Below are 23486 nucleotides of genomic sequence, written 5' to 3' on the forward strand. Positions count from 1 at the left end.
TACAGAGTGAAGTAAGTCAGAGAAAGAAAAACAAATACCGTATGCTAACGCATATATATGGAATCTAAAAAAAAAAAAGGGGGTACTGATGAACCTAGTTGCAGGGCAGGGATAAAGAGGTAGACATAGAGAATGGGCTTGAGGACATGGGGAGGTGGAAGGGTAAGCTGGGACAAAGTGAGAGAGTGGCATGGACATATATACACTACCAATGTAAGATAGATAGCTAGTGGGAAGCAGCCCCATAGCACAGGAAGATCAGCTCAGTGCTTTGTGATCACCTAGAGGGATGGGATAGGGAGGGTGGGAGGCAGACACAAGAGGGAGATGTGGGGATATATGTATGTATATTTAGCTGATTCACTTTATTATAAAGCAGAAACTAACACACCATTGTAAAGCAATTATACTCCAATAAAGATGTTAAAAATTTTTTTTAAGTGTAGAATTCAGTATTTTATACTTTCATAAAATCAAATATAACCTTGAGTTGAAAATTTTTGTATGGATCTTAAGGACTGTAGCATTAGAAGTTCACTTTTTACTATCTTTATTTAAAGAAATAAAAATAAATTTTGTCTCATAATGTTGCTATATTAAGGTCAGTCTTTAAAGCATTTAAAGCTTGTTCAGATGTTGTCATAGCAGTGAAAAAGATGCTAACACAGTAAATCTGTTTCTATGATAAAAGACAAGCTGATATGTCTTAATAGCCCTTAAATTTTGTGGTTATCAAATAGTATTTTATTTGGTACTTAAACAAAAATATTTATCTATTTTATTTATTCATTTTTGGCTGCATCGGGTCTCAGTTGCGGCCCATGCGATCTTCGTTGCGGCATGCAGGCTCCTGTGGTGAGCAGGGTCTTCGTTGTGGTGCACGGGCCTCTCTCTAGTTATGGCATGGGCTCCAGAGCATGAGGGCCTTTCGTTGCGGTGCGCGGGCTCCAGAGCGCATGGGCTCTGTAGCTTGTGGCATGCAGGCTCTCTAGTTGAGGGCCTGCAGGCTCAGTAGTTGCGGTGTACAGGCTCAGTTGCCCTGTATGTGGGATCTCAGTTCCCCGACCAGGGATTGAACCCGCATCCCCTGCATTGGAAGGCAGATTCTTAACCACCGGACTACCAGGGAAGTCCTTGGTACTTTTCTTATACTTAACCTGCTTTGAAATGAAACACTAAAAGGATTTCATGGCACAAAAGTACACAACAGCTGTTTCTTACATTTTAGCATAGCGCTCCACGCTAAAATAAATCCTAGGTAAACTGATTTCCATGAAAGCTGCTTTGACTAATCATGTTCCCCTACCTCCCCTTATAGTTTTCTGTCTTCTGTTCCCTATATGATAATTACTCATATTAACATTCAGTATTTATATTAGTGTATAGTTAGTTAGGCCCTCATCACCTAATCCTACATTATTCATTTATGCACTAATAATTTCCTGGTATTACTGACAGGAGAAAAGAAAGGAAGAAAGGTAAAAGCAGAAATTAACAAATTAGAAAATACAGTGTTCAGTGAAAACCAACAGCTGATTCTTTAGTAAAAACACTGTATGTCACATATGAATTCACAAGTGTGACTATATTTTCCTAAATTAGTAAAATTAACTCAGGTAGTTAAGCTGAATAGATAAAACATAAGAAACAGGAAAAGTAATCAGGGCTTTCAAGAGGGTAAATCTGGCATACCCTCTGGAAATAAAAGATGAAAAGTTGAAAAACTCTTCAACTCATAAAGCTAAGATAACTGATACCAAAACTGAAAAACAGCATTAAATCAAGCCAACCACTGAGCTCCAATAAAATCTGTGAACATTGCAGCTTAGGTGAGCTTCCCTGGTCGGCAATATTCCATGTGTATTGTTATACGTTGATGCCAAGAGATAAAACGTATCCATGGCTCCCCAGGGAAAAAAGAATAGAACGCCTGTGTTTGGTACCCTCATGGACTCTGCTTTATGTGCTTTTTCCCTTAGCTAATTTTAACCTATATCCCTACCCTGTAATAAACTGTAACCATGAATATACTGGTTTCAGTTGAGTTCTGTCTTTCTAGTGAATTATCAAACCTGAGAATGATTTGGAGAATCTCCTGAAACTGCAACTGATGTCAGAAGTGAGAGTAGTCTTGTGCGTAGTGTTTTCCCCCAACTATACAGTTGTTTTTTTTGTTTCTGTTTTTTTAATTAATTAATTTTATATTTATTTTTGGCTGTGTTGGGTCTTTGTTGCTGTGCACAGGCTTTCTCTAGTTGTGGCGAGAGAAGGCTACTCTTCGTTACAGTGCGTGGGCTTCTCATTGTGGTGGCTTCTCTTGTTGCAGAGCACTGGCTCTAGGCGCGTGGGCTTCAGTAGTTGCAGCACATGGGCTCAGCAGCTGTGGCTCGCGGGCTCTAGAGCGCAGGCTCAGTAGTTGTGGCACAAGGGCTTAGTTGCTCCGCGGCATGTAGGATCTTCCCGGACCAGGGCTCGAACGCATGTCCTCTGCATTGGCAGGTGGATTCTTAACCACTGCGCTACCAGGGAAGTCCCTATACAGTTGTTTAAACTGATATAACACTCTTAAGTGATTCCCCTCCCCTTGAGCATGGTGGGACCAATAACTTGCTTCCAACCAATTATATGGTAAAGGTTATGGGATGTACATGATCATGTGTATGTAATTATGTTAAATAAGACTGTTGCACCCTCTTGCTGGAGTCTCTCCCTGTCTCCCAGCTTTGAAGTGCTGCCATGTTATGGGCTGCCAATGCTGGGAGTTTACATGGCAGGGAACTGAAGGCAGTTTCTAGCAGCTGAGGGCAATCTCTGGCCAACAGTAACTGAAGTTCTCAGCCTTAAAACTGTAAGAAACTGAATACTGCCAATAAAAGTGGATCTTTTTCCAGTCAAGCCTCAGATAAGACTGCAGCCCCAAATGACACCTTGACTGAAGCCCTGTGAGACCCTGTGTAGAACCATGCCCAGAATCCTGATCCACAGAAACGGAGATAATAAATGTGTACTGTTTGAAGCCACGAAGTTTGTGGTAAGTTGTTATACAGCAGTAGGAAACTAATATAGTCCAACCCCCTCTACCACCGTCACTCACAAGCACTCAGGCCCTATCCTCTCTATATAACTAATCATAATCCTGATAAGGTTAATAGTCAATAGTTATAATATTACTTTGACTTCACAAATACTTACAGTTGAGTAATATTCTCAAATTAGACTATGATTAGTTTTCTTGCACACATTTTTTCCTGGAGTTAAAAGTAGCTTGGATTTTTTTGTTTGCCTAAGTTTCTATTTATTTATCATACACTGTCCCCAAAACTCTCCTCCAAATGTCCAACTTTTAGTACGTTCAAACACATTAGGTTGCTGAAGATACATAAAATGCACAAGCATAAAGAAGACTGATACATTCAAAATTTAAATTTTAAAACCTTTCTCACTAGAAGACACAAAAATTGGTATAGACAGTCTACACAGAAGTTATTTGTGATATGAGAATGACAACAGAATAAAATGACAATGAGAAAACAATTGAAAAAGCCAGTAAGAAAATGTGCAAAATATCTGAATAGGAAAAAGTTAACAGACAGCAACTGCCTCAAGTTGAATGCTGCCTAAGTGCAGAGGAGAGAGGATGGCATTTTATTCCGTACCCTTTTCTTTGAGTTTTGTACCATGTGTGTATTGCCTTTTCAGAAATACATATAAAAGTATCACTTAAAATAAAAGAAAGTAAGTTATGTTTTATATTTAGCCATGTGTAGAAAAGTATCCTATATTTTTCTATGAAAGATTAAGAATTTCCTGGGACACACAGAACCTATTTTTTCATTTCCTTCTTACCTATCCTAACACATAGGACAGGACATGGCTTCCAAACATATTTGTATGTTAAACAAAACCTACCAGTTCGTGGAGGCAATGACCTTGCCTCCTTCCACACATCTGTGCTAGGTGAGAAGTGGTGTTCAGTCAGTGCTTGATGAATTTAATTGAGGTGATATGTATTTTGTCCTTCTTTTCATGCCACTCTGGTAAAGCTTTTATATTTTAAATACTCCTTTGCTTCTTATTCCTTGAAAAATCTGTTTCCTAGGATAATCCATCCTTTTATGTTGATTAGAGTTTATGAAGAGAAACGGAAAGCTGAATAATCATTTACATTCATTTTAGTCAATCATTGCTGTGATGCATTTCAGTGATTATAAAGTCACTCTAATTCTTGATTCTTTTTAAAAATATAATTTCAAAATTCATCAAAAACTGGAAATCCATTGTTTCTTTCATATTCAATTTTCTTTGACAGAAATTCTTTACTTAGCTTGTCAATATGGTCTCGAGAGAAGAGATTGACTTCAGGAATGAAATAATGCTCAAGTTGTTCTGTCTTGAGGCACTGAAGAAAGTATGTCACACAGTTATCAAAGCAGAGCTCCAAATCTTTGGGGTGCCACTGACTGTCATCTGGGTCCTGGGTACAGACGTGAAAGAAGGCAGTTTTCACATGATAAGAACAGAACTTACCCAGTTCCTTTCGGTTTCCAAACTTTTTTTTCAGTTGTTCTAAAAGATATTTCATTAGTTTTAAACAGTCTTTCCTGTTGAATAAAAAAGAAAACCATTTATTTTTACTTCTTTACAACATGTTTCATTCCACAAAGAACTTTAGGTATCTTACAAGAAAAACATATAGATATAGTAAACAATACAGATATTATAATACATATAGATACAAAAAACAATAAAGATATTGGGTTGGCCAAAGAGTTCCTTTGGTTTTTAAGTAAAAATAAAAGACACATTTTTCATTTTCACCAAGAACTTTATTGAACAAGGTATTCACTGTTTTGCTCCACTACCTTCTGCCATTTTTCAGGCAACTTCGTAATTCCATCTTCCCAAAACTTTTTATCTTTTTGAGCAAAGAATTGTTCCAGGTCCCAGAACTGTTACAGTCTTCCAGGGAATTGAAATTTTTTCCATTAAGAGAATTTTGTAAAGACCGAAATAAATGGAAATCCGCAGGTGCAACGTCTGCTGAATACGGTGGAGGAATCAGAACTTCCCAGCCAAGCTGTATAACAGTTTTCGCCTGGTCATCAAAGAAATATGAGGTCTTGCATTATCCTGATGGAAGATTATGTGTTTTCTGTTGACCAATTCTGGACGTTTTTCGTCGAGTGCTGCTTTCAGTTGGTCTAATTGGGAGCTGTACTGTTGGAATTGTTTGGTTTTCCGGAAGGAGCTCATAATACAGGACTCCCTTCCAATCCCACCATATACCAACATCACCTTCTTTGGATGAAGACCGGCCTTTGGTGTGGTTGGTGGTAGTTCACTTTGCTTGCCCCACGATCTCCTCCGTTCCACATTATTGTACGGTATCCACTTTTCATCACCCATCACAAATTTGTTTTAAAAACGGAACGTTTTCATTACATTTCAATAGAGAATCGCATGCGGAAATATGGTCAAGAAGGTTTTTTCACTTAACTTATGTGGAACCCATAAGTTAAACACCAAAGCAGTGAACATAACCAAGCTGGTGCAAATGATTTTCAATGCTTGATTTGGATATTTTGAGTATGTCGGCTATCTCCTGTGTGGTATAACGTTCATTGTTCTCAATTAATGTCTCGATTTGATCACTATCAACTTCAACTAGTCTACCCAACCATGGAGCATTGTCCAGCGAGAAATCTCCAGCATGAAACTTTGCAAACCACTACTGACATGTTCGGTCAGTCACAGCACCTTCTCCACACACTGCAAAAAGAAAAAATCTTTTTTTTTGCGTTTCACAGTTGCATTTTTACCTTTCTTGAAATAATAAAGCAAAATATGCCAAAAATGTTGCTTTTTTTCCTTCCATCTTCAATATTAAAATGGATACACAAAAATTCACCGATTTTGATAAGTTTTTTTTAAATGCACATTGATATGACAGCTGTCAATACAATCTAACAAAATTGTTTCAAACGATGTTAAAGACAACTAAGTGCTACTAGAGCCATCTTACGGAAAAAACTGAACGAACCTTTTGGCCAACCCAATATATATAAATAATATAATTACAGAGTCATTCTAAAACCTAATTATTTTTCCAAATACATGCTTTAAAGTTTCAAGAACCTATTTTTTCCTTTCCTCTTCCCCATTCCTAGCTTAAATATTTTATTCTATCAGGATTAATTCAACTACATGAAACCGGCAGATATTTATATAATTCATCCAGTTATTTAGTACCTAGAAAAATCTTGTTTTAATTTTTATAAAATGATTTTGTCTTATTTTAGTTTACATTAATCCAGTTATTTAGCAGTTGACAAAATTTAAGGTTTATAAAATTACTAAGCCTTATCAACAATATATTTTTCTTAATGCTTGCTTCAAAGCCTGCATATGAAGCCTTAAAGAACTTCCTGTGCCTGCACATTGGGCATTCTTGTTTTAACCTTTTAACTTTTGTGATCCTTACTCCAGACAACTTTAGAAACTCAAATGAATGATTCCTTTTCAAGCTCAGTTCTTTATGGTGTGTATGCTACCAAGAAAAATAATTACCCATCTCTCAGTGTTGTTTCAAATTTACCTGGTCAGTCCCTGGCCTTCAACACAGCCAGACCACCTCAAAGCAAGCACCAGCATCCAATAAGAGTGGTCCTTTGGTCTCTTCCCATTATGCAACATTAATATTCATTACCTTGAAGCAACCAGAACACTAAGACAAATCCAATTGTCAGGGCTAGTCATGACTAGTGTTCACACCCTTCGCTCTGTCCTACTTTCATACATCCACATCCACATAATCCAGGCTCAGGACTATGCTCCCCAGCATTGCCTTTTTTTTTTTAATTTTAATTTTTATTATTTATTTGTTTGGCTGTGCTGGGTCTTAGTTGTGGCACGCACGTGGGATCTTCGTTGCCGCGTGCGGGATCTAGTTCCCTGACCAGGGATGAAACCCGGGCCCCCTGTGTTGGGAGCTTAGAGTCTTAACCACTGGACCACCAGGGAAGTCCCACCATTGCCTTCTAACAACACTCTTTCCTTAGTCCCTTGGACCTGGCTTCCTTGGTTTCATTCTTACACTCTAATACTCCAGGTCAATCCAGCCATGCACTGCCCCCAGGACTCAACCCAGCAATGATCATCTTCAGGTTTAAACTATGGAGTCAACAAAGAACTAAGCATTCTATTGATAATCTGTCATTTCACAAAATGAGGTTACCTGCAACATTTCACTCCTTCAGTTTCACAGCATGTTTTAGATTGTCCGTGATTTTTCAAAATTTCCTTTTCAATGTGAGAGAAGGACAGACGCCATGTTTCTTCTTAATTTCCAAAAGAAAAATAGAAAAGCACTTTACCAAAAACAAACAATATAAACAACACAATATTTAAACAATTTCCTTCATTAAAATATCATCCTGAAAAATTTCTAGGGGGAGATAGACCAAAAGAAGTGAACAGATAAATAATGATTACATATTAAAATAGTGACTACATATTAAAACAAGTGATTTGAACAAGCAAACAATGTGCCAAGATAGAAAAAAAATTGGGGGGAGAACTCAGAGCTTAATACATTTAGCCATGGTAAGGTGTATTACCTTTTATATATTGCTAAAGACAGTCTGTTGACGTTTTGTTTCAATAATAATTTGAATTGATTGATTGAAGTTTTTTGTTTATCCTTTTATACCATCCTTGCAAGTTTGGGTATTCACGTAAAATGAACCAGGGAACATTTCCTTTTTTTCTATTTTTTGGGAGTTTATGTAAGAATAGAATGAGCTCCCCCTTCTCCCCAAGTTTTAACCATGGATAGCTCTTTTAAGCTCTGACCATCCTGTCACTATCTGGTTTTAATCAGAAATTGGTTTATAATTTTAAAAATCAATCAATATAATCCATCACATTAACAGAACAGGGGAAAAACATGATCAACTCAACAGAGGCAGAAAGTACAGCTAATAAAATTTAACATTCATTCATCATTAAAAGAAAACACCCCTCAGTAAGTTAAATGTGGATGGAAACTTGATCTAATAACAGGTAGATTATAAAAAAAAAAAAACCACAGCAACATGATAATCTAATGTAAAAAGGTGAAGTTTTTTCTTTGAAATCAGGAAGGCAGGCTGTGTGCCATCCCCATTTCTGTTCAACATGCATTGGCTAACCTAGCAAGCACAGTAAGAGAAGGAAAAATAGGGTTATATCACTGGAAAGAGAGAAACAAAGCTATCATTACTGATAGATGATATAACTGTATATGTAGAAAATACAAAAGAAGCTGGGTGACAGGTATGCGTGAATTCAGTATATTCTTCAGTCTACTTTTCTATGGGTTTAAATTTTTTCATAATAAAAAGTTACAACTGCCTGTGAGTAAATCTAACAAAAGACATAAACTTTCTGTGGAGAAAATTCAAACACTTCACTGAAAAGTATTAGAGGAAATCTAAATAAATGGAGATGTGCACGTGCACATGAATTAGAAGACTCATTATTGTAAATATATCAAGTCTCCCCAAATTCATCTATAGAGTCAATGCACTCACAATCAAAACTCCCCCAAAAACGTTTCTGTAGACCTTGACAAGATGATACCAGCATTTTTATGAAAATAAAAGGGTCAAGAATATCTGAAACACTCTTTAAGAAGGACAAAGTGGGAGAGCAGATATCAAGACTTACAAAGTCACATTATGTATGACAATATGGTATAGCTCAAGGACAAAGATTTTGGGGGGACAGAATAAAGTATACTAAAGCCTACACAATATACAGACAAATATATGGAGAAGGTGGCACAGAGATAGGTGTGCTCATAGCTGCTGTATAAATCCATTTACAACATCCATTTATGCCATGCTGAAAAAGGCAAACTATAGAGATGGTAAACAGGCCAGCGGTTGCCAGAGGTTTGGGATGCGGAGGGTTGAATAAGTGAAGCACAGGGACTTTTTAGGGAAGTGAAACTATTGGTATCACGTAATGGTAGATACACGATGCAATGCATTTTTCAAAACCAACAGAACTTCATGGCACAGAGAGTGAACCTTAACATACACAAACTGTTAAAAAGTCACTTAGAAGGTCAAGGGATCTCAAGAAGTAATGCAGACTGTGAAAAGGGACTCTAACTGTATTACGAATATATGACACAAACTCCCTGAAGGGCATGGGGGCAAAAGGTGTTGACCTAAGTTACTTTGGAAATGGGGTCTGTAAGACTGAAGGCAAAAGGAACTGCACACATGCACTGTGCACACGGGAATGGATTTACAATTCCGAACCATCCATACATGTGGATTGGAACTGAACAAGGAACAATGGAGTAGGTGGGTGGCAGATGGTGGGAGCCAGGTTTCTCACTGTTGGAATGAGAGGTTACAGAGAGCAAGGAGAGAAGGAAGAATGATCCCCCTGATAATGGATTACAGTTAGAGACATCAGTGTGAACTCATGTACCACTTAAAACAGATACAGGTGGTGACATACGGAAATACCTATAGAGCTGTGCGTACGCTGGGGTTAGTAATCATACATGTATTTCCTTGCTACGCCAGCTGAGAGGGATGACACCCTAGTAGCAGAGCACACACAGCACCCAGGTCATCGTTCTAGTACACTCTCCAATAAAAGGATACAGGGTTCCTTGGAGAAATGGCTGATTCTAGGACTGAAGCAAGAAATACACAACATGAGCCTGGAGCATCTTGTAGTACCAGAAAGTGAGTTAGTGCTGAAAACAAAACAAAACCCACAATTATGGGACGTTTGTCAAAAGGACACAGGAGGCAAATGAAAGAGCTCCTCAAGGCCAAAGCTGGAACAATTTAAGCAACAAAATGAAAGCAGTATTGAATTATAGCCCAAAATACGAGACAAATATCCATGAGTCCATACTGATATTTTAGTAAATAAATAAATGGGAGAGAAGAGATAAATCTCCCATGCAGAATATCAAATAATTTGTGTAAATACTCTGCTCTTAAAGAGGTGAGCTTAGGGATTTCCCTGGTGGTACAGTGGTTAAGACTCCACGCTCCCAATGCAGGGGGCCTGGGTTTGATCCCTGCTCACGGAACTAGATCCCACATGCATGCCGCAACTAAGAGTTTGCATGCCGCAACTAAGGAGCACGCGAGCCACAACTAAGACCCGGCACAAACGAATAAAAATAAATAAATAATTAATTAATTAAAAAAAAATAAAGACGTGAGCTTAAGTGTGAGCTGTGCACAGTGACTTCCTTCCAAATAACAGTATGAAAAGGGGGAAAGAGAGGATCTTACTTAACAGTGGAGAAACCTGGCAAACACTCCCTCAGCCAGGTGACCAAGGTCCACACCAGCAGTGCTAAGTCATTCTCACAAGGTACCCTTGATGTAATATGAGGGTGGCATTTCAACTCTGCGGTCCTCCTCCACCAGAACTCCAGTCTAACCCACAAGAAAAGCATGAGACACATGCCAAACGAGGGCCGTTCCACAAAATATCTGACTGGTACTCCTCAAAACTGTCAAGGTCATCAAATACAAGGCAAGACTGAGAAACTGTCACAGTCAAGAGGAGGCTAAGGAGATGTGACGACTAAAGGCAATGTGGTGTCCTAGATGGGATCTTGGAACAGAAAAAGGACATGAGGTAAAAACCAAGGAAATCTGAGTAAAGTATGGACTTTAATTAACAAGACTACATCAGTATTGGTTCATTAATTATGACAAATGTGTCATATTAATGTAAGATGCTAATAATGGGAAATAGGTATGCGGTATATAGGAAGCCTCTATACTATCTTTGTACTTTTTCTGCAAATCTTAAACTATTCTAAAATTAAAAGTTTATTTTAAACAACTATCATTGAAATATCATTTCTCTCTTTTTGGATTATTGGCAAAAATTCCCAAGGGTTTAATGAGTTCTGCAAATTGGTGAATTCTGTATGGAGGTGATTTTGGCAATACCAGCAAAATTAGATACGGATTTACTATTCCTTGACCAGCTGTAAAAATAGACTGTATAAAGGAATGGGTGCTCAAAAAAAACAAAAACACTAACTTGAAAAGATACATGCACCTCAGTGTTCACAGCAGCATTATTCACAATTGCCAAGATACAGAAGCAACCTAAGTGTCCATCAACAGATGAATGGATAAAGAAGACGTGGTATGTATATACAGTGGAATACTACTCAGCCATAAAAAAGAACGAAATTTTGCCACGTGCAGCAACATGGATGGACTTGGAGGGCATTATGCTAAGTGAAATAAGTCAGACAGAGAAAGACAAATACTGTATGACATAATTTATATGTAGAATCTAAAAAGTAAAACAAACTAGTGAAGATAACAAAAAAGAAGAAGACTCACAGATATAGAGAACAAATGAGTGGTAATCAGTGGGGGGAGGGGGGGCAGGTACAAACTACTGGATATAAGATGGGCTACAAGGGTGTACTGTACAACACGGGAAGCACAGCTAATATTTTGTAGTAACTGTAAATGGAAAGTAACCTTTAAAAACAGTATAAATTTTTTTTAAAAAAGGAACGAGTGCTATCTCTACATAGAGCTATGGAGTGATAGCCTAGATATCTTATTAAGTGAAAATAGAAAAGTGTATTTTTTATCTTAAAGAGGGGGTGTTGCATATGAATATATATATATATATATATATATATATATATATATATACATATGTATTTACTTGTACTTTTTAAAAATGAAAGGTGAACTGAAAACAATTATAGGGTTTCCAGTCAGGGAAGGAGAGAAGAGTGTAGAGGGAACATAAAGGGAAGCTGTGTTTCCCTAAGAATACTTTTTTCTGTAGCTTTGACTTTGGAACCATGTGAATGCTTTATAAATTTATGAAACAAAGCTAAATTAAAATTTAATTCCAATACCTAAAATTAGAAACAATAATGAAAACAAAGAATTTAAGCATACTGAGTTGGGTAGCTTAACCACCTGGAGGAATTTTTTCAAGTGGGTTTAAACTTAAGATTTTGAAATCCTTCAAAAATATACAGAAAAAGTTGAAAGAATTTTATAGTAAACATTCATATTCCTACCACCTACATTCTACAATTAATGTTTTGCTATATTTGCTTTATCACATATTTATCCATCTATCCATCCATAAATTATTTTTTAAGAAAACTGTTATTTTAAAACAAGTTGTGGACGGGGACTTCCCTGGTGGTCCAGTGGTTAAGAATCCACCTTCGAATGCAGCGGACGTGGGTTCGCTCCCTGGTCAGGGAATTAAGATCCCACATGCCGCCAGGCAACTAAGCCCATGCGCCACAACTACTGAGCCCATGTGCTCTGGAGCCCGCACACCGCAACCAAAGATCCTGCATGCCACAACAAAGACACTGTGAAGACCTGACGCAGCCAAATAAATAAATAAATATTTGTTTTAAAAATTTAAAAAATAAAATAAAACAAGTTGTGGAACTAATTAGAATACTTTACCCATAAACACTTCAGCATGAATATTATGAACTGGAGTTCAATATTTATTTGCGTGTGTGACTTTTTAGGTAAGATTTGCAAACAGTGAAACGCACACATCTTTTTTTTTTTTTTTTTTTTTTTGTGGTTGCACACATCTTAAATGTAGCATTTGATGAGTTTTGACAAATGACTACACCTGTGTCGTTTGTTTTTTGTTTTCTTTAATTTATTTATTTGGTTGTGTTGGGTCTTAGTTGCGGCACGTGGGTTCTTTGCTGCCACACGTGTGTTCTTTGTTGCCGCATGTGGGATCTTCCTTGAGGCAAGCAGGATTTTTAGTTGCGGCACGTGGGATCATTTTAAATCCCCATCAAAAAGTTATCGTCACCCCAGAAAGTTCTCTCCTGTCCCTTCCTAATCAATCCCCAGCACCTCAGGCAACCTCTGCTCTAATTTTTAAAAAAACCATAGATAAATTTTGCTTGTTCTAGAACTTAATATAATTGAGATCATACAGTATGGACCCCTTGTTTCTGTTTTCTTTCACCTGTCTTAATGTTTTTAGTATTCATCCATCCTCTTTATCAGTGGTTCATTGCTTTTTGTTGTTGAGTAGTATTCTGTTTTACAAATATACTACAGTTTGTTTATCCATTATCTTTTGATGGACTTCTGGGCTATTTCTAGATTTTGGCTATTACATATATTCTTATATAAATGTGTTATGGACTTAATGCTGGATTAGGGAAGATATATGTTTAACTTTTTAAGAAACTGCCAGACCTTTTCTCAAAGTGATTGTGCCATATTACACTTCCATCAACAGTGTATGAATTATTATTATTTTAAAATAAAGCTTTGCATGTTCATTGATTGGAATGTCAGCATTGAAATTGATGAATAACTTTTTAAAATATTTAAATAAATTTTAAATGCTGGGCAGATAGTTTAGGTATCTGGGAATATTGTAGTTTTATTGATATTTTTTTCTATTTTAGCACTTATTGCATAGCATACATGCTTTGACCTGAGGTATTGAGAAATATGATGAAATGTATATATAGTCCGTGCCATGCTCATAAAGTATCATTCTGAAAGTGATCTTCAATACAAAGACATACCTTCTAGGTTTATTTTACGTGTAACGATACTTGTGCTTAGTTGACATTCAATCTCCTATGTTAGATAAAATAAACTATGGATGATAACAAGTTTGAAGGAATTTGTATATTAATGTTTGTATATTTTTTAGTGTAATAAAAACATATACAGATGAGCAAACAGGTTTAGTAGGGCTTGATAACTAGCCCCAGATCACACAGCTAGTAAGGGAAGAAGCCTCAGGATTCAGATCCAGGGCAGTCTGACTCCAAGGCCAGTACTTGCTTTTCTTTATTAAAAACAAACAAACAAAAACAACATTCAAACATGGGCTAGTAGACATTTTAAAGCTGAGTATTTGATATTACTATTATAATGATGCCCTTTTCAATTACATCTCTCACCAAACTCCCATCTTGTAGCCTTTCTAGCCTAATGGCTCTTGAAATGCCAATAGCACTAGTTGATCTTTCACTGCCCTAGTATGTAACATTAACGACTCTTTTATATGGACGTCTTTTAAGTTAACCTTCATAGTCAAGATACCTTGAAAACCACTTCCTTCCTTTGCATGCTTGGGTACGAGGTAAAATGGCTGTCGTCTTAAACTGTACCTAACTTTTGCTCCAAGCCAGTTACTGATGGGCAGGCCTCCCTGGGTGCTAGTAGGCCAGCTGCTTTTAGATTCCAAAGCCAGGATTATATCCACAGATATTTCTTTAGGTTTTCTAATCAGAAGTGTTACTGCAGGGCTTCCTCTTCTCTTCCGCTCCACCACGACATCTGTATCTGTTTAAACATATTAATAAAGAAAAAAGGGCTTATCAATCCAGTTTTCTCTAAAAACACAGGGAAAATAACATAGCTATAATTGGAGGTCCATAAGTACGAAGCGTGAGATGAAAATTTGTTCTAAAGAAGAAAATGACCCCACAAGGCAGTGTTTTACTCATTTAGCCAGTATTTATTGATATCCATTGTGGGGTGTGAGTACTATTCAAGATTCTGTCTGGTATGTAAAACGAGTAGCCCCCGAAGACTTTGGGACTGGGGAGTGCTGTGATTAAATTTTCATTTAAATCTGTGTATGGCAGTTTGGAGGGAAGCCTACCTAAGAGGCCAGATGAGCAGCAGGGAGGAGAGAGGCGATTCAGAAGACCTCAGCGGGAATTCCCTGGCGGTCCAGTGGTTAGGACTGCACGCTTTTGCTGCCGATGGCGCAGGTTCAAGCCCTCGTAGGGGAACTGAGAGCCTGCAAGCTGTGTGGCATGGCCAAATTGAAAAAAAACAAAACAGCAACAGCCCAGCCCAGAGGGTGGAGGCCTGTCATACAGAGAGGCAGTGAGGGCTTCCCTGGTGGTGCAGTGGTTGAGAATCTGCCTGCGAAAACGAAGACCCAACACAGCAAAAATAAATAAATTAATTAATAAACTCCTACCCCCAACATCTAAAAAAAAAAAAAAAGAAAAATAATATCGAGGAAGCATTCATTTAAACGTACAGCAGGGTGGCTGTTAATATGACTGTACTGCATACGGGAAATGTGCTAAGAGAGTAGATTTCAGGTACTCTCAGCTCACACACAAAAAGGTAACTATGTGAGAAGATATGTTAATTAGCTTGACGGTGGTAGTCATTTCACTCTGCATATCAAAACATCACAATGTACACCTTGATATGTACAATGTTTATTAAAAAAAAAAAAAAAGACCCAGGTCGCAGAAGTGAAAGCAATTAAAGAGATTCAAACTAATAGAACTGGTGGATAAACTGAATCCGTGAAGTAAGGAAGAAGGTAGGAGTCTGGGAGGCCATCCCGTGATTCTAGCCTGGGAAATGGTTGATGTTGAGTCTACTCTTCAACACAGAGTTGGGTAGGAGGAAGAAAGACTGGGCTGAGATGAACTTCATTTCAGATACACTGAGCTCTAGGTGCCTGGGGGAGACCCAACAGGAGATAGCCACTGAGCAGCTAGCTGGCCAGAAACTCGGGAAAGGCTTCTGGATGAGAGATACTGGTTCAGGGATGCGGGGTGCACAAGCAGTAAAGGCCACTCCCAGATAAGACTTCTGGAAGGCACAACACGGGAGAGAAGACAGAGCAGAAGGAGAAAATCCTAGAGCATCATTTTCTTGTCACTAAATCCACCAACCCACCGACCTCTTACCCATCATCTTCTCTTTTCATCCTATTACCACCTAGGAAGTGTCCGTCCACCTTTCAAAGGCCACCTTGCACATGGTGTCTGGATCCCTTCCTTCTCACCTTGCTCCTTCAATTACTCCCTCTCCCACATCAGTGGCCTCCCCCTCCCTACTGGATCATGCCTATCTGCATACAAAGGGACCCAGGGTCTCTCATTCTAAAGGACACTTCTCCCTTGACCCTGCATCTGCTGCCTCCCCATACTTACCCATCTTTCTACTTCCTTCACACCCAACACTTTCCAAAGAGCTGCCATACCTGCTGCCTTCCCTCTTGTGCGCTCATGACTCCGCTGAAACTGCTACGTCAAAGTTACCAACACCCCCAGAAAACAAACCGAAGACCAAAATCCAGTGGCTTTCTGGATCTCAGCAGCACTGTAAACACTGACCACTCGTGCAAAATACTCATAGTCACATTTTGCTCCCTCTCGTCTCCCCAACTTCCAATGGGATCTTCTTCTTACCACTCTACTTAACACTGCAATTTCTCCCCTGTGCCACCCCCAGCATTCCCAAACCCTCTCACTTCGCTATACTTTTTCACCATGGGACTTACTACTTTCTACTATACAAGATAATTATGTTTTCCATTTGTTATTAAAGGCATGTATGCCTTACATGATTATAAGGTACAGAAGGGTGAGGGTCTTCATCCATTTGTTCATTAATAGATCCCAAACACCTAGAACACTTAGCACATCAGATGACCAATGACCATCGATTAAATTAATGAAAAATGAATCTACACTCTCCACCTAGGTGCTTTCATCCATTGTCAATGCCATTTATATGTTTACCTGCAGCCCAAACATACCCTCTGAGCTCCAAACCCATATCCAACTACATACTTGACACATTCATTTCAATGTATCATAGGAATCTCTAACTTAACATATCCAAACTCTCAATTGCCTTCTTATAATATCTACTCCAAAGAAGTCAGAGCAAATTTTTAAAAACAGAAAGCCAATCATTACCCTCTAATTAAAACCTGGCTTCTCATGGAACATGGCAGAAAATCTAAACTCCTTTCCAGGATCTACAAATCCTCCTAGAGTCTGGTCCTGGCTTCCTCTTCTACTTCATTTCATGTCACTCTTCCCCTTGTCCACATGGACCTCTTTTTGCTTCTAGAGCTTATCAAGCTCTTTTCTGCCTCTCCACCACCCACTCTACCCCAACTGCTACCACTTCTCCCAGCTGACTCCTTTCAAAGCATGCATTGCAAGTTGTGTTTACAAATTTCAGAGGGGAATCCCACCAATTTTATTCAACCACATACACCAAGCGGTGCAGGCAGCATTTCAGCGAATATTCAGTGGAGGTCAAAATAGAGCCAACCAGGAATTCCCCAGTGGTCCAGTGGTTAGGACTCCGCACTTTCACTGCCGAGGGCCCAGGTTCAATCCCTGGTCAGGGAATTAAGATCCCACACAGCTGCATGGTGCAGCCAAAAAAAAAAAAAAAAAACCAAACAAACCAAAAAACAGAATAGAGTCAATCAACATTTAGAAAGAATACCAAGAAAATATAGTAGACTAAAATCAAGAGCAAAGAGTTGTTTCTAGGAGGAAGTAGTCAACAGTCTGCTGCAGGGAGATCAAGAAAGATCAGGAGAGGCAATGAGTAGATATGATTAGATCTTTAAGAATCAGAAGTCAAAGATCTTACCTTCAATATTTTTAATTTCTTCCTTAATGATTTTCCTAAACTTGGACAGCATCTTAGAAGCTGATAATATTTCCCCTTCTAAGAACTGACCCAGAGGATTTCCTCTGGGATTCCTTTTGAACTTCACAAAGTAATGAGCACCACTGTTGTCATATTCTTCTAGCTGAATTCGGGGGTCGTCCAGTTTGAACATAACGTCAAATTCATTAGGAGCAGAAATCTAAGAAACAGTAAAAATAGCACTGATGTGTTTGCTTGTGAATATTTTCCAACCAACTACAATTTTTTTTCTTAAAATTTCCACTTAAAATCCTACCATGAAAAGCAAGATTTCTAATATTTATACCCTCTGGGAGTGAGACTAGGGGAGCTAGGTGAAGAGTATTGGCTTCAGTTTGTAGGTTCTATACTCATTTTCTTAAAAACAATTAAAAATTATATGCAAGCTTTAAAAATCTGTACCAGTTTTTTCCTGAGATTAAAGCTTGATAAAATTAAAGAAATTTAAGGTGCTACCTTTTAAGTTACAAGCTACACACTGAGCCAGCCCCCTGTCACTGGTCTCAAACATACGTGTAGTTACCTCCTGGCTAGTTGAGCAGGGGCCCTCTCCTTACAGCTAACAGTCAGCCAAATGAGTATGAGCTCCGAGTCATACACTAACTACATTAATGTCTTTGAACCACAGCATTTTAAGAGCTTCAGGGAATTCCCTGGAGGTCCAGTGGTTCGGACTGCGCACTTACACTGCCAAGGGCACGGGTTCCATCCCTGGTCAGGGTGCTAAGATCCCACAAGCTGTGCAGCGTGGCCAAAAGTAAATAAATAAGAACTTCAAAGAATCTTCTGCATCACCACAATAATAATTACAGCAATTATAATAAATGATTATTTTCCTATATTAAAAATGCACAAGTCTTTTACTCATTAGGAGTATGCTTCAAGTACAGCTATTGGACTGTACTATTCAACACTACTAGTATCTGGTGGCCCTATGTCTTTCTTTTTTTTTTTTTTTTTTTAATTTATTTATTTATTTTTGGCCGCATTGGGTCTTTGTTGCTGCCCGCGGGCTTTCTCTAGTTGCCGTGAGCGGGGGCTACTCTTCGTTGTTGTACGCGGGCTTCTCATTGTGGTGGCTTCTCTTGTTGCGGAGCATGGGCTCTAGGTGCGCGGGCTTCAGTAGCTGTGGCCCCAGTCCGGGAAGATCCCACATGCCGCGGAGCAGCTGGGCCCGTGAGCTATGGCCGCTGAGCCTGCGCGTCCGGAGCCTGTGCTCCGCAACGGGAGAGGCCACAACAGTGAGAGGCCCGCGTACTGCAAAAAACAAAAACAAACAAAAAACCCCAAAAAACAAGAAGAGCAGCCAGAACTCTGACTTCTGATACCATAGGTTAGGTTTGCCTGTTTGGGAACATCATATAAACTGAATCATATAGTAGGTACCCTTTATACCTGACTTCTTTCATTTAACATTGTGAGATTCATCTATATCATTACGTCTACAGTGGTAGTTTGTTCTTTTTCATTCAGTGTAGTATTCCACTGAATTAATGGAATATACCAAAACAGATTTACTTATTCTGTTGTTGAGTATTTGGGTTGTTTCCAGTTTTTAACTACTGCAAATAGTTCTGAGTTTAACTATTACAAAGTTGTTCTGAGCATTCTTACATATGCCTTTGGGTGGCCATGAGCACTCGTTTCTATTGTACATGTACCCAGAAGTGGGACTGTTGGACCACAGGACAGGCAAATCTTTAACTTTAGAAAAAAATGTCAGTTTTCAGAAGAGGTAGTACCAATTTATCCTCCCAGCATCAATGCAAGGGAGTTTCAGTTGCTCCACATCTTCTCCAAACTTGGAATTGTCAAGTGTTTTAAAATTTTAGCTCAAGGAACAAAAATCAGTCCATGTGGACACGGGGAAGAGTGACATGAAATGAAGTTGAAGAGGAGGCCGGGACCCAGATTCTGTGAGGACCTGTAGATCCTGGAAAGGAGTTCCAGGATTTATTCCATCGTGTTCATCGAGAAGCCAGGTTTTAGTTTTGTATTTTTAAAAATTTACTCTGGCCTCTGTGGAGATATTATAAGAAGGCAAATAAGGAGATTGGAAAGGCAAAATTCAGGTGAAAGATGATGGTGGCTTAGATGGGGGGTGGTGAGGTGCTGGGGATGGACAAAAAGAACATTATGAACTGGAAATCCCACAGGGAATTTCTACAAGAAAACTTCCAGATTTTCACCTAGAATTTGATAATATTACAATAAAATACATGAATGGAAATGCGTCAATATGAATCCAAGTAAAAGAGTTAATGAGAAGTGTCTTTTGTCTATCCCTTTACCAATTATGAAGTTTGGAATCCAACTTTGAAATTCAAGTGTATGCATAACAGAAGAAAATACACTAAAATAACGGTGACTAAAACAAACCGGAATAATACTGTTCTTCTATATGCTTTTCTGAATTTTCCAGGGACATCAACACGGAACAGGGGCAAATACGGGAGAGGCTGAGGAAAGAGGTATGGAGCCAGGCGTACTGTTGTGCTGTGGGAACCTACTGAGGGCAGGCAGTGGGTCAGCTCTACAACGAACACGTATATACCTTTTATAATCAGTTTTTTAAAAGCAATACATGTTTTAGATAAATTTCACTGAATTTCCTTCCATCAGCTTGATTTTCAAAAGGAGCGGGGTACTGCTATATTTAAAATGGATAACCAACAAGGACCTACTGTATAGCACAGGGAACTCTGCTCAATATAATGTAACAACCTAAACGGGAAAAGAATTTGAAAAAGAATAGATACACGTATATGTATAACGGAATCACTTTTCTGTACTCCCGAAACTAACACAACATTGTTAATCAACTATACTCCAAAACGAAATAAAAAGTTTTTAAAAATAAATAAATAAAAAGGAGTGGTTCTGATGGGAGACTGTCCTCTAAGTGTCTTCTTGTTCTCTAGTTCTAACTAATAACTTTCTCTTCCCTTTGGACCCTCCACATAATAGAACTGATCGACATTTATGCAGTAAGAATCATGCTCCAGGCAGATTAGTCTGATGCAAGTTTTGCTCACTTGGCTTTCAAGAAGCTTTAGATGGAATTATTTGAGTGGTCTTCAGTGCTAAAAGAGTTTAAGATCCAAAGACCGATACATACACCATCTTTCTGCGATAAACAAATATCACTGAGTCCACAGCAATAAAATGAGCAGCCGTATAAGAGTTCAAAGTTGTGCAAAACGTTCTGTGACAATGGAGCTTGCAATCTAATGGGAAGCCAAAACAAAACAGCTATGTCACAGGCCACAAAAGAACACGAGTCTGAGTTACTTCCGAAGGGAAGTGAGGGACGCGTGGGAGGTGGGTATGAGCCGCTGGAACTGCAGCGGAGGCGCGGCGCAGCTCACCTTCACGCGCTCGTAGTAGCTCCCGGTGCGCAGTAGCGCGACGCCTTTGAACTCGGACTCACGGCTCTGCAGTCTCCGCAGCAGGTGGTCCGTGAGCCTGTTCACCACCTCCGCCGCCGCAGAGATTTCCTGGCGGCTCAGCCTCAACTTCTCCAGTACCGCCCGGAGCTTCCAGGCGCCGGGCGCCTCCTTCCCCCGCCCGAGACTGGGGACTGGGACCAGCGGGCCGGGGACCTCCGTGGGCCCGGGCTGGGGTCTCCGCTCCCGAGCGGAGCGCGCGGTGCTCTCGCGGCGAGATGCAGGCCTGGGAAGGGGCGGCCCCGGGGCCGCGGGAGGCATCACCCCTTCGGTCCGAGCAGCCGGACCCTCCGTCAGGTCCTCGGCTCGGGCAGCCCGCGCGCGTACCTGCCGCTTCTCCTGGGGGCCCGGGCCGCCCTTCTCCCTCCGGGATCCCGACGGCCTGGCGGGGCCGCACCTCCGCGCGCCGGGCCGGGCGGCCTCAGGGACGGCCGAGGACTCTCTAGGCGCGGTCGGGGCGCCCTTCACACGCGGCGCCGAGACCCTGGGGGCGGCGGCTTCCGCCTCCGAAGCTGCTCCCATCGCCTTTTCGCGCCGCTTGGCCATGGCTGGCTCTCTCGGCTCCCCAGAGAGAGAAGACTCGGCTTCGGCAAAAGGCCTTGGGAGGAGGAGCCAGCAGTGGCGATTGGAAACGAAACAAGAATCTGGCGGGAACTCGGCAAACGCGGCGCGGAAGAAGAGCCCAGGGCCAGGCGGTCACGGGGAGCCACGCCCCCGCCGCGGAGGGGCGGGCCCACGGCGCTCCCGCAGTCGCCCACTTTCTCGCCTTCGCGTGGAGGGGTGCCGGCGGCTTGGGAACCGCGCAAAACCGAACCCAGGGCAGCGCAGAACACCTTCGCGAGCTTTGAAAGCGAGACGCATTTGCCGGCGTAGCGCCTACAAATTTTGGGGGAAACTATAACACCTTCTCGCACATTGAAGTTGACAGAGAAACTTTTTCAGTGTAAGTTTAAATAAAGCATTTTATTTATTAAAGGGAAATAGAAAAAAAATGTTTCACTAGATGGGATGAGATGTGGATTGACTGTAATTGGAATAAATATTTCATATTATTTGACTTTGTAAAAGCACGCACAATCTTAAACTGTGAAGTTCCTATTGGTGAGTTTTAGCCACTGGTTCTCAAAAGCCCATCAAAAAATGGCACTTGCCTTTTAAATAATCCATACTGCTTTGGCATTGTGATTCAAGAGTATCTCAATACAGTCTTTCAAGTATCGCTATTCTAAAGCCAAATCGTTTACAGAAATACGTATACTTTTCTTTTTAACCATCCTAACCATTTTTTGTTTGTTTGTTTTTTGCGGTACGCTGGCCTCTCACTGTCGTGGCCTCTCCCGTTGCGAAGCACAGGCTCCGGACGCGCAGGCTCAGCGGCCATAACCATTTTTTGTTTGTTTGTTTTTTGCGGTACGCTGGCCTCTCACTGTCGTGGCCCCTCCCGTTGCGAAGCACAGGCTCCGGACGCGCAGGCTCAGCGGCCATGGCTCACGGGCCCAGCCGCTCCGCGGCACGTGGGATCCTCCCGGACCGGGGCACGAACCCGCGTCCTCTGCATCGGCAGGCAGACTCTCAACCACTGAGCCACCAGGGAAGCCCCTTTCCTAACCATTTAAAGTGTACAGTTCAGTGTGAAACCATCACCACTATCCATCTCAGAACTCTTCATCTTGAAAAACAGAAACTCTACCCACTAAACCATAACACCCCATTCCCCCTGCTCTCTCCGGCTTCTGGTAAGAGCCCTTCTATTTTCTGTCTCTGAATTTGACACTCTGGGTACCTCATGTAAGTGGAGTCATACAGTATTTGTCCTTTTGTGATGGGCTTATTCACTTAATATAAAGTCCTCAAGGTTTATCTATGTTGGAGCAGGTGTCAGCCTTCCTTTTTAAGCCTGAATAATTTCACTGTACGTATGTATGTACCACATTTTGTTTTCCATTCATCTGTCAGTGGACAAAAATGCCTTGATTACTTTTTCAAAAGTTTTCTTTGAAACCAGTATTTTGATATGTCCTTCTCTTTGAACTGTGATGTAAGAGATGCTTTTCTTTTGTAAAATGGAAGGAGGACTGCTGTGTAGTCAGACTTGTTCTCAAGCAGACCAATTTCAGGGAAGAGTTAAATGTAAGTTGAAATGTGGAAAGCCGCTTCCTTAAAACTGCAGGTGTACTTGGGCTGTCTTCCAGGATGTGCAGAAGTATGCCTGCTCCATACTGAAGACCTCTGCTCTGTGGTTCTATTTTTGTTCTCCAAGGGCTCCATGCTTGTCATGGAATCCTGTAAATGCCTCTACAGCTGGCTTAATGCTGTCTTCCAGCTGTTTCCAAAGTCTTCTAAAGTGCACTGGTGTTAGCTTAACCGAAAACGTGCAAGCAGCAATCAGCCAGACCAGAATCAAATACCTCTTCTGCTGACCCGTCAAAGGAGGAAAACTTGTTCCTTGCTCAATCTTGCAGCAGCAATCAGTGTCCAAATTATAGAAGAAATGACTTTTTAGTTGAATCCTGATAACGAG

General features: G+C 40.3%; 1 protein-coding gene across 2 annotated transcripts; it reads right to left on the reverse strand.

Annotated features, from left to right (window-relative positions):
* Positions 1 to 83: 83 nt before the first annotated feature.
* Positions 84 to 21621, reverse strand: CGAS (cyclic GMP-AMP synthase). 2 transcript variants are annotated; one of them, XR_008618421.1, is made up of 6 exons: positions 20888 to 21511; positions 17460 to 17679; positions 14127 to 14369; positions 7235 to 7337; positions 3910 to 4601; positions 84 to 1087 (listed from the first exon to the last, which is right to left on the reverse strand). XR_008618421.1 is itself a non-coding variant. In XM_007116497.4 (5 exons), the coding sequence occupies exons 1-5, from the start codon at positions 21509 to 21511 to the stop codon at positions 4250 to 4252; spliced, it is 1542 nt and encodes a 513-aa protein (XP_007116559.2). In that variant the 5' UTR covers positions 21512 to 21621; the 3' UTR covers positions 84 to 4249. The 2 variants fall into 2 exon arrangements, 1 of the variants encoding a protein (XP_007116559.2); XM_007116497.4 differs by having other exon boundaries at positions 84 to 4601; positions 20888 to 21621.
* Between the last annotated feature and the right edge of the window lie 1865 nt (positions 21622 to 23486).

Source organism: Physeter macrocephalus, chromosome 10 (assembly GCF_002837175.3).
Source record: "Physeter macrocephalus isolate SW-GA chromosome 10, ASM283717v5, whole genome shotgun sequence".
NCBI classification, from domain to species: domain Eukaryota; kingdom Metazoa; phylum Chordata; class Mammalia; order Artiodactyla; family Physeteridae; genus Physeter; species Physeter macrocephalus.

What these genes read in the sequence shown, in the direction of transcription:
- CGAS (XM_007116497.4), bottom strand. Translation starts at nt 21,511, where the DNA reads ATGGCCAAGCGGCGCGAAAAGGCGATGGGAGCAGCTTCGGAGGCGGAA. An exon ending in GCTACTACGAGCGCGTGAAG is followed by an intron (nt 17,680 to 20,887) that starts GTGAGCTGCGCC and finishes ACTGTTTCTTAG; the next exon opens with ATTTCTGCTCCTAATGAATT. An exon ending in AGAAATTAAAAATATTGAAG is followed by an intron (nt 14,370 to 17,459) that starts GTAAGATCTTTG and finishes ATGTTTAAACAG; the next exon opens with ATACAGATGTCGTGGTGGAG.